Genomic DNA, 12,476 nt, shown 5'->3' with positions numbered 1-12,476 from the left:
TCTCCGTCGAATTCGTCCCACACAAATATGCCCCACAACCATTCAAAACAATCTGCTCCGCTCCAATGCGGCACACTCCCACCTGCCCCACTTGAATCCAAAACAATCTGTCCCATTCATATCTGCCCCACTCCAATCTAAAACAATCTGCCCAACTCCAATGCGCCACACTCTAGTCTGCCCCTTTCCAACTAAAAACAGTCTGCACCACCACTCCTATCTGCCCCAAAACAATATGCCCTTCTCCAATCCAATCCACTTCACCCCAGTCCAATCCACCCCACTCCATCCCAATTCACCCCCCTCCAACCCACCCATTCCCATCCAATCAACCCCACACCAACGCAAATCACCCCTCTCCAATCCACCCTAAAACAATCATCCCACCCCAATCCAAAACAATCTGTTCCACTCCAATCTAGCCTGCTCCAATCTACCCCATTCCAATCCAAAACAATCTGCCCCATTCCAATCTGCCTCACTTAAATACAATCTGCCCCACTCTAATCCAAACAATCTGCCCCACTCCAATCTGCACCACCCAATCCAGAACAATCTGCCCCACTTCAATCCAAAACAAACTGCCTCACTCCAATCCATTTCAACCTGCCCCACTCAAATCTGCCCCGCTCCAAACCATCCCACTTTAATCCAAAACAATCTGCCCCACTACAAAGCCAAACAACCTACCCAATCCAAAGCAATTTGCCCCACTCCAATCCAAGCCACCTCACCCCAACCCAACCCATTCCATCCCAATTCACCGCCCTCTAATCCACCCAACTCCCAACCAATCAACCCTACATCAACCCAATCCACCCCACTCCAATCCACCCTAATAAAATCTGCCCACTCCAATCCAAAACAATCTGTCCCAATCCAATCTTCCCCATTCCAATCCAAAACAATCTACCCACTTCAATCCACAACTATCTGACCCATTCCAATTAGCCTTACTCCATTCCAAAACAATCTGCTCCACTCCAATCTGCCTCACTTCAGTCCAAAACAACCTGCCACACTCCAATCCAATTCAACCTGCCCCACTCCAATCTTCCCCACTCCAATCTGTCCCACTTTAATACAAAACAACCTGCCCCACTCCAACCTGCCCCACTACAGTGCCAAATAAACCACTACAACTCACCTCAATTCAACCCACACCATCCCAGTTCACCCCCTTCTAATTCACCCCACACCAATCCAATCCACCCTAATCCAGCCCAGTCCAATCTACCCCATTCAAATCCAATACATTTTACCCCAATTCACCACACCCCAGTCCATTAAACTCCATCCCAACCCACTGTAGTCCAGTCCACCCCACCGCAGTGTGATCCACCCGACTCCAATTCAACCCACCCCACTCCAGTGATCCCTGCCACTCCAATCACTCCACCCCAGTCCAATCCAAACCACCCTACTCCATTCTAATTTACCCCAACACAACCCACTCCAATCAAGTCCTCCACTACCCAATCCACCTCACTTCAATACAATCCACCTCACTCCAATACAATCCAGTTTAATCCACCCCATTCAGCCCAATCGAGTCCACATTAATCCACACTACTCCAGTCGAATCCACACTACTCCAAAGCACATTAATCTACCCCACTTCAATCCAGTACACCATACTCCAATCAATCCACCCCACGCCAATCCAATCATCCCACTCCAATCCAGTCCATGCCAATTCAATCCACCCCAGCCTAATCCAGTCCACCTACCTCTATCCATTCCACCCAAATCCAATCCACCATCCTCAATCCAATCTACCCCATTACATGCTCACCACCCCACTCAGTCCAGTCTACTTCACTTCAGTCCACTCCGATACACCCTACTCTAGTCTACACCACTCCAGTCAACTCCAGTCTACCCCAACTCATTCCACCCCACTACAGTCCATCCCACCCCACCCCAAGCCAATCCAATCTACCTCACATCAATGCAATCTACTCTAGTCCAATCCATCCCAGTCCAGTACACCCCACCTCACCCCAGTCCATTCAATCCAATCCACCTCCTCCACCTGACCCACTCCAGTCAACCCCACTCCAATCCACACACTCTACCCCAATCCAGCCAAGCCCATCTCAGTTCAGTCCATCCCACTCCAATCCACCCCATTCCAATACAATCCACTCCAATCCACCCAACTACAATCCACCTCAACTCAATCCAATCCACCCACCCTATCTCAGGTCAGTCCACCCCACTCCAATCCAATCCATCCACCCAACCGCATTCCAATCCAACCCACCTCCATGCAATCTACCCCACTCCAATCCACTTCAATCCACCCTATTCCAATGTACCGCAATCCAATTCAACACACTCTGCCCCAGTCCAATCTACCCCACCCTACCCCGGTCCACCGCACTCCAATTCAATCCACCCCACCCCAGCCCTATCACTCAAATCCAAACCACCCACCCAATCCAATTCAGTCTTACTCAAATCCACCCGAAACACATCCACCTCACCCCATTTCAATCCACCACACGCCAGTACCCCTCACTCCACTCAAGCCACCCCAATCAAATCCATCCCATTCTACTCCAACCCACCTCACTACCTCAATCCACTTTAACCCACTCCACCCTATTCCACCCCACTCCACTCCACCCTACAACACTCTCTGCCACTGAAGCCTTCTGAATCTTCATTAGACAATTCTTAACTCTACTCCATGTTCTTCTAAAATGATATCCCTAATTTGTATTCTTCTTAATCTTGGTGCAAGGAGATCTTCAAGCACATCTTTGTTTATCAGTTCATTCAATGTCACAATCCATCCAATGCCTTTCTAAGGTCTATCAGATTTTCTCTTAAGTTTCTTTGACTCTTTTGTCTTTCAGGATGGTTCTGGCAATTCTTTGCTCCAGTCAAGTATGTCAGAGACAGGAATGTTCAGGCCCTGGCTCAGATAGTATGCCCACTCGGGTAATGAATACCTTCAAGAAAGCGCTCGGGCTCTTTTTGATCTTCTGAGTGTATTCAAGTCTCCTTCTGCATCAATGCACCACTCAGTTCCTCTTCCTCTTTGGTTGCTTTTAGTGGTACTAAATCAGGAGTTACACTCAATTTTTGTTTCTTTCTGACACATTTAGGCCAATTCTCACCATGCAAATTTCTTCTTGTACTGTTCTAAAACATGTGTCCTCTCCTGTGTCTTCAAGTTGTTCTTCTTGTCCTGTGAATGTTTCAGGGTATTCATCTCCAGTTACTACAGTTATTAGGTCTCCTTCACCACTCTGTGAGAGATCAGGCAATTGGAGAACTTCACCTCTTTGAGCTTCTTCACTCCCAACTCCTTCTTGCTGTCTTTGGTTACAATCTTGTATTTCTTCTCCTACAACGGACAGTGGTATGTACACCAGTGCTCTTGACTCTAATGAATCAGGTGGCTCTATTATTTCATGTGCATTCCTTTTTCTTTGTGTGTGTGATGCATGCACCCAATTTGGAATTCACACACATGACTGCAGTGATTGTGATCAGTACGACTTGGTAGGGGCCTTTCCAATTGGGCTTTAATCAGGACTTTCTCACATGTTTCCTTATTACAATCCAGTCCAGGACTCTTTTCATAACACTGGTCCTGATTTGGATTTTCAGTTGTAGCTTTAACCTCTTGAGACACAGAACGCACTACATCAGCCAGTCCTTTGCAATAATGGAGTATCATGTCACCTGTCATATTGACAAATGCATTTGCTGGAACTGCGGTAATCCTTTTGCTCTCCCCATCAAAATATCATGTGGAGACAAACTAATTCCTCCCTCAGGAGTATTTTGCAAATACATCTGTATCAGAGGTAAGATATCAAGCCATTTCAAAGACGTAGATGCACAAGCTTTTGCTAATCTGTATTTAATGGCACTGTTCAATTGCTCCACAATTACTGAAACTTCTGGACAATAACTGCAGTGGAGTTACTGATCAATTTGTAATGTTGTACATAACATCTTGATAATCTCAGTGATGAATGAGTACCCCAATCTGATTTTAGAGAGACAGGCATACTGTACCAAGTAATCAACTGCCTCAAAAGCAATTTTGACACAGTCAGACTATCATCTCTTCTTGTAGGATATGCCTCCACCCATCGGAAAGAGATGCAAACAATCACTAGGATGTACCTAAATACATTGCAAACAGGTATTTCAACAAAATCCATCTGCATCCTGTTAAAGGGTTGCCCTGATCTTCCTATGTGACTCAATGTGACTTGTTCTTTTATTAGCATTCATTTGTTGACATGATACACATCAGCTACATACTTCTTCTGCCTGTGCTCTGAATTTAGGATTACACCAGTACTGACTCAAGGTTCTGATCGTGGCATTCCTACCTAAGTTTGTCTGACCTTGTAGATAATGTGTTAGCGGGACAAGTAGACTGTCTGGTAATAGTGGTCTTGACACCCATATATTGTTCTCATCAATTCCTCAACTCTCCTGATCCAACCTTGTTTTAATTCACCAGGCACCTTCTCTTGCATTCATCTCAGTTTATCCCAATTGCCAGCTGCACTCAAAATCATAGCAAGAAGACTCCCCTCATGGCTTTCTGTCATGTATGATCCAGTGTGCATGACATAGCTGCACAGTAGTGTGCCACTTCATCAGCGTACCTGTTTCCGATGGTGACATAGCTACAATCACTCCTATTCACAGTATATTTTACAACAGCAATTCCTGTTGGTTCATGTAAGGCTTCCAATAATTGTTTTACCTGTTGGCCATTTCTAATGGGGGTACCAGATGAGGTGAAGAACTCTTGATGTGATCACATTTGCCCATAGTGTGTTGGAAATGGCCCTCATTGGAGGGTTATCCCCAAACCTTTTGCTTCTGACCTCTTCTTTTTGATCCTGTGCTGATTTTCATTTTTGCTGACTTTAGGACTCTGGGCACTTTACCACTGATGACCAATGCTAGTGTGCAAGTGCTGTCTGTCTAAAAGGTATTGGTGATTGGTTTATCCATGATTGGCATATTTGATTTATAAGTAAGTCACTGGTATAGTGCGCAATATATGCCCAGGACCAGTAAATCAAATGCTACTACTGGGCCTGCAGCACTGATTGTGCCACCCACAGGAGTATCCCTGTAAACATGTCTCAGACTGCCCACTCAGACACTGCATTGGCAGGTCTCACAAGTGCACCTACTTGCGAGGCCAAAACCTTCCCTTTTACTATGTGTAAGTCACCCCTAATGTAGTCCTGAGGCAGCCCCATGGGCAGGGTGCAGTGCACTTAAAAGGTAAGACATGTGCTGGTGTGTTTTACATGTCCTGATAGTTAATTACTACTAAATTTGGTTTTCACTATTGAAGGACTGTCTCTCCCATTGGGTAACAAAGTTCATTGCCTTGAAATATCTTTTAAGGGCAATTCCCATTGGGAGCAGATAGAAATATGAAGTGCGGGGTCTCTGAAGTGACAATTTAAAAATACATCTTTTGGTGAAGTTGTTTTTTAAATTGTAAGCTTGAAAATAGCACTTTTAGAAAGTGGGCATTTTCTTGCTTAACCATTCTGTGCCTCTGGCTGGCTGTAGAATACATGTCTGTGTCAGGATGAAAGTTGGGATGTTTGTGAGTCCACTATAAGCAGTCAGACAAAGGGAGCTGAGGTGTGCCCTGCATATCCAGATGGGTCTTTCTGGGCTAGAGTGGTGGAAGAAGCTGATGCGTGCACCAGAAGAGGGCAGTACCTGTCCTTAAACAAAGTAAACTCCAACCACCTGGAGTGTTTCTGGTGCCAGGGCAGAAAAGGCAGGGTCTTGTGCCCTACAAAGACTTTCCTTTGAAAATTGCCTACTGGACTTTGCTTTCTACATCCTGCTTTCCAAGGTACTCCAAGGGCTTGAACTGAGCTTGCCTCCTGTTATGAAGTCTCAGGGACATCAAAGACTTCACCTGACAGTACCTGGGCTCTTCTGAGGAGAGTCCTGACTTGCCAAGTGGTGCCAGCTCCAGTCCCTGGACCCTTGGAAGTGTAGGCTGGTGACCTGAAGGAGAAAATCTACACACCATCATGCCGCGTCATAAAAATCCCACAGCTGGAGAATCAACGCAGTGCATGTCTCGTGGCTGCAGAATCAACACAGTACCTGTTTCACCGTGGCTCAATCAACACAACGTGGCTGGATATTCCAGGCATCATCTCCGGGGTATCAATTTCTTATCGACCCGCAGGGTAGTAATGAACCGAGGTGGCGTGTCCGGAAATCAATGCATCGGCATTCCAGCAAGGAAAGAATCAACACATCACCTTCCCTGCCAGTGAGGAACCAGTGCATCACCTCTCCTGTGGCGAAAGAATCAACACATCACCTCCCTGCGCAGTAAGGAACCGAAGCATCGCCTTGCTTTTTGGTGCCTCATCTCCCCTGCCCCCCACATTGTCTTTGTTTTTGACGCATCCCAGGTGCTCTGTGCTAAAAAGATATAACCATTGATTTCTATGGATTAAGACTCCCTGAAACCTTTATAAAGTGATCTCTTAACATGTGTTTGTTTGATTAATATCATTTTGGTCTTGTTTTATTCAGATAGATATTGGCTATTTTTCTAAACTGCTGTGGAGTACTTTTGTGGTGTTTTCACTGTTTTACTGTGTGTGTACAAATACTTTACACATTGCCTCTGAGATTAGCCCAACTGCCTGGGAGTACTGTCTTGCGTGGGGAGGCAAGCTCTTACCTCCACCAAAATTGGACAGCTGGACATTAGGACTGTCAGAGTCACTTTAGTCTACCACCCATGTCGCTGGATCCACGCCTGCCATCTGGAGGGGAGACCCAAGCCACCGGTCGTCCCTGCAGAGTGTGCCTGCTGAAGAAGGGAAGTGACTTCATCACCCCATGGGAGATTCCTTCGGTTCTTCTGGTGCAGGCTGAAGACAGGCAGTCCTCGGAGCACGCACAACCTGGAAACTGTTGCAGTTGCTGACAAGAGCTGAAGTTACAAGGTTGCAGAAGTCATCTTTGCTTCTTTGTTGCAGTTTTGTACAGTTCCTGGAGCAGTCAGCGGTTGATCCGTTGGTAGAAGATGAAGTAAAGGATGCAGAGGATTCCTGCTGGAGTCTTGCAATCCGAATCTGAAGAAACACCCAGAGAAGAGAGACCCTAAATAGCCCTGAGAGGCAGATAGGTCACCTAACCAGGTAAGCACCTGTCAGGAGGGATCTCTGACATCAGCTGCTGGCACTGACCACTCAGATGCTCCCAGATTTCTCTGACCATCCTGAAAAAAAGATGGCAGAACCCAGGGATACTCTGGAGGAGCTCTGGGCACCACCCCTGGGGTGGTGATGGACTGGTGAGTGGTCACTCCCCTTTCCTTTGTCCAGTTTCACACCAGAGCAGGGACTGGGGGTCCCTGAACCGATGTAGACTGGTTTATGCAAGAAGGGCACCATCTGTGCCCTTCAACGCATTTCCATCGGCTCTGGGAGTATACTCCTCCCATGCCTGTAACACTTATTTCCAAAGGGAGAGAGTGTAACACTCTTCTCCTAAAGGAAATGCATTGTTCTTTCTTCCTGGGATTGAGCTGCTCAAGCCCCAGCAGAAGCCTGTCTGTGATGTGGCAGCAGCTGGGGCGGCAGTGGAAACCTCAGAAGATTGGTATGGCAGTACTCGGGGTCCATAGTAGGAGCCCCCAGGGTGCATGGAATTGTAAAACCAATACTGGAATCAGTATTGGGGTACAATTTCCAATTGTTAGACACCTTACATGGCCATATTCGGAGTTACCATTGTGAAGCTGTACATAGGTATTGACCTATGTGCAGTGCACACTTAAAATGGCATCACCGCACTCACAATGTCTGGGAAAATGGGCCTGGGTGATGTGGGGGCACCTCTGCTAGTGCAAGGGTGCCCTCACACACAGGTACTTCGCACCTAGCCTCCAGGGTCTGAAGGCCTGACATATAGGTGACTTATAAGTGACCTGGGGCAGTGAACAGTGCTGTGAAATAGTGCATGCACTATTTCACACAGGCTGCAATGGCAGTCCTGTAGAAGCCTTTGTATGTACTCCTTGTGGGTGGCAAAAGAAATGCTGCAGACCATAAGGATCCCCTGGAACCCCAATGCCCTGGGTACCTAAGTATCATACACAAGGGACTTATAAGGGGGTTCCATTATGCCAATTTGGAGTGAAATACTGGGACACTGGTATGTACTGACAAATCTAGAAACAGAGAGAGCATGAGCACTGGAGTTCTGATTCGCAGGACTCCAGTGACAATTTAGAAAATAGTGAAACACACAGACAAGCAGGCCATAAACCATAAGCACTGGGGTCCTGACTAGCAGGATCCCAGTGAGAAAGTCAAAAACACACTGACATCAGGCAGAAATTGGGGGTAACATGCCAAAAAGAGTTTACTTTCCTACACAGGGCTGGTAAGATTTATGGATGAACGCATACAAGATTTGATTGACTCAATAAACATCCTTGATGACAATCAAGCAGACTTTAGAAGGGGTATCAGGCAACTCAATCACACCATGCACCTATATCTAATATGCACAAAATATGTAAGACAAAGAGGACTACCACTTTATCTAACATTTATTGCTATTAAGTCGGCTTTCAGTTTGATCAATACAGGATCATTATGGTTTGCTCTGGAACAACAGGGACAAAGCCATCTTCTGATAACAGCTTTAGAAGATTTACATCAAGATACAACAGCTCAGGTCGCTATGGGCTAAATGAGGAAAATACTGAGAATTGCCCGATTCACACAGGTGTACGCCAAGGATGCGTCTTAGCAACTGTACTCTTTTCCCTGTTTCTGAATGGTGTTGGCTCACACCTGAAGGATTTATGATTTGTTAATCTGATATAAAAGTACCTGCATTACTAGGTTAATAAATTTAACTGCCAAGGTATGCGCCATGACACCTGATTTAAGTGGAGTCAACACGGAGAAAAGACAGCAGCTACATCAAAGCATGCTGCATCTGCTGTTCCTAAATGCAAAAAAATGGAGGTCAGTCCCATAATATTTTGGTGCATGCGTATAGATCGAAAGCAGTAGCTGCAGAGACTTATGAATACGAAGTATGGGGTCACTCAAATGTTACTGCATTGCAGAAAATTGAGAACAAGTTTTTAAGGTCAATACTGTACCTGGCCACGAGTGCCCCTCTTGCTACCCTGCACATGGAATTAAGTATTAAAACTATTTCTGATATCATTGCTCATCCCCCAATTTTATACGGGGTTTGTTTACATAGCAGCCGATAGGCAGATATATATCTGAAATTCTTTAGGGAGGTAGTCTCCTATCTTGGAGCAACAAAGGTGCGTCGGTGGGACCATTTACGGACTATCCTAAAGTCGCTTGATTTTGAAACCATCCGGGAGGGTTTCACTGTCAATTGCAATGGCCCACTGAAGATAATTAAGGAGGCATATTGGCACAACAAAACCAGAGATATCAACAATTCCGTTAAAAGTGACTCTCTGGTATGTAGAGACCTGATGTATAAAGATCGTGTCTGGTTTGAGACATATTTAGACGATATCTACCCTGAAATGCATCTCACATTGTGCAGCAAGTTTCGTCTTGGTAGGCTTCCATTAAAAACATATGTTGCCAGATGTCGCAAAAGTTGATGTACAATTTGCACCCACTGTTTGTCACTCACCAGCACAACCATCAGATCCATAATGAGGTACATGGAGCACAGCACATATAATCGGCTGAGTTGCATTGCTGACTGTGCACAAACACAGCGATTGAGATGCGACCAAGCCTACAATATAACTGGCATCATGTGTCTAACAAAAGAAATGTTTCTGTGTCCTCCTGACCATCATTGAAAACATGTTTGTATGTGTCTTCATATAGGAAGAATTAATGAAAAAGAAGATTGCGGAGAGTCAGAACATATTGAAAAAGAACTGTGAGGATCTTCAAAAAATCGGAAACTACAACTTGAATAATAAGTAAGTTCTCTTAAAGATTTTCATTTCTACTACATTATAATCACATGTAGCAGCAACTTCGTTGTTTTTATGAACACCAAAAGTTTTGTTCAAAGCGTCTATTATGTTGAATGTTTTTTTTAAAGAATAGGGAATTAGGGACTTATATTGTTTTAAATGAATGTTAGAGATTTGATTCTGTGTATATATATATATATATATAAAAACCTTTGTGTTTGTAAGTGAATTTCAATGTTTTTTAATTCTATTTTCTAAATATAACGTCCATGTCATCTTATACATGTATGTATTAATTTAATGAACTGTAAAGAAAGTAACTTGTATAAAGTATTAGACGTTATCGATTATTTTAGCCGAGACAAATCAATAAAATGAAATGATTCACTATTTGGCAACCCAAGGCAAAATCCTTCATGTTTTAATTGTAGTTTATTTTTTCTTGTACGAGTATGTAGTATATAACATTGCATTTGATTCTGTGCATAGTGTGTTGGTAATGCACATGGAATATGCAGAAAACACGACCAAGTCAGCCAATCCCAGGCATGATGTGGTTTGCTATTGCAAAAATGAAGACGTCTATAACTGTTCTATAAGTCCATTTACTGAGTTCCAGCCCTATAACAAGCAAGATGGCTTTTAATGTCTGTTAAAGACTGAGACAGAAGGGCTATAATGATAGTAGAATATTCCACCAAATGAGAGTAGAGTGATCTAAATTACACAGAGACAAACAGAAAGACAAACATTGAAATATCAGATCAAAAAGCCTATGCCACTGACTATTGGCTCTGATCCACTCTATTGTTTGATCACACATTGTAATAAGCAATATTTTATTTTAATTACCATCCTCGCTGTTGAAGGTCATAGCTGCAGCTGATAGCTCATACCAAGGGTGTAATAACAGCTGTAATTGCCCTACAGGTAGGGGCAATGCAGCTATTAGCACCCTCTGAGAGAGCACTGTGGAGGAAGGAGTAGCCTCTCATCTGAAACATACAGTGAAAAATTGTCTTCATTCTCTTTTAGCGCTCCCTACGCTTTTACATCTCAACAGCCAAATTAGACAAGACTGTCCTGGCTAAGAAGTGTGGCCCTTGTCCTGGCTAAAAAGTGTGGCCCTTGTCCTGGCTAAAAAGTGGCGCTCATAAGGGTATACCAATTTTCCCTTAACATGTCAATGGCTTCTGATACAATTCTAAGCAAAATGTGGCCTGTGATTCAATTTTTCCATCCCTCCAGTTAAAGTTCAGGTTCATTGCCAACTTACCAACTGGAGACAGAAAACCTGTAGGACTTATAGCCAATGACCTGCCTGAGTGCTACATGAGGATGGCGTGTTCTGGGTAATGATCATTACTGTGGGACTCACAGGATTATTTGGTGGTAGTGAGTTCAAAATCTCTTTTTGTCATGAATAGACACACTCAACAATACATACAAGGAATAGTTTTTATGATTTTATTAAAATCCACGTGCTATCCTAGTGCTATCCTAGTAAACATAAAGTATATAGCTGTAACTGTAGCATTAAAAAATATTTTAAAAGAATTGCAGCATTGTAACAGCACTTCAGAATTTCTTTCCACAGAAATAATGGAACTAGTCCCTGTTCTCCAGATGCTTGATTATTGCCTCTAGCTAAACTGTCTTAGTACCAAAAGGATACTGAATTTGTTTTTGAGGTGGCCTCGAACTTACATACCTTTGTTGAACAACAGAAGGTTGTTCTGTGTAAAAAAGATTGTTGTCTTTCTCTGTGCTCAGTACCCAGAAAGGTATGCCATAGCTATTCCAATATACCTGTCTGTTGCCTTGACAATGGATTTCTACAGCATCTGATTGCTAGATCTAGGTATCTAAGAAAGTCGAAGGTTTCTCTCTGGCTTGTACTTGTCTGTATGCAGTTTAAATACATTTTAAAAGTATATTGAAATGGTAGGTCTCACAGCAAATGATAGCAAATGCAAGATTACCGGCCTCTCTTTACCACCCTCAGTGCTTATTTGTACATCCCGTCCACTTTAGCCCACTCTTCCTCAACTATCTCTAAATCCCCCTCTCTCTGCATGTAGGAGGATGGCTTAGTTTGTAGTGGGTACCTTGGGTACTTACACCTTATACCAGGTCCAGTTATCCCTTTTCAGTGAAATGTAGTAGTGTTCTAGCATAGCAGAGCAGCTTAGGCTGAACTAGGAGACATGCAAAGCTTCTGCAATACCACTTATAGTTACACAGTACTTATACACAAGTAAAGACAATACTCAGTGTTACCAAAAATAAAGGTAGTTTATTTGGGTGACACAGTATCAAAAATATCTTAGAGGCAATACTCCTTCTGGAGGTAAGTATTATACACAATATATACACTAGACACCAAAATAAGGCAAGTAATTAGCCATACGATAGTGCCAACAATAGGAAATGCTATAGAATACAATCGGATAAAATGGGTCTAGGGGCAACACAAACCATAGGAATGCGG

At 43.8% G+C, this 12,476-nt stretch overlaps 1 protein-coding gene across 2 annotated transcripts in view; it reads left to right on the top strand.

Moving 5' to 3' along the window:
* Positions 1 to 12,476, top strand: part of LOC138291226 (albumin-like) — a 447,949-nt gene that overhangs the window by 317,508 nt on the left and 117,965 nt on the right. For both annotated transcript variants that reach the window (XM_069230303.1, XM_069230304.1), the window contains exon 10: positions 9,891 to 9,988. In XM_069230303.1, coding sequence (XP_069086404.1) covers positions 9,891 to 9,988 — 98 coding nt within the window. The remainder of the gene's footprint in view (positions 1 to 9,890; positions 9,989 to 12,476) is intronic.

The sequence above is a fragment of the Pleurodeles waltl genome, chromosome 1_1 (genome assembly GCF_031143425.1).
Source record: "Pleurodeles waltl isolate 20211129_DDA chromosome 1_1, aPleWal1.hap1.20221129, whole genome shotgun sequence".
NCBI classification, from domain to species: domain Eukaryota; kingdom Metazoa; phylum Chordata; class Amphibia; order Caudata; family Salamandridae; genus Pleurodeles; species Pleurodeles waltl.
This window is presented reverse-complemented; position numbering and strand designations above follow the sequence as displayed.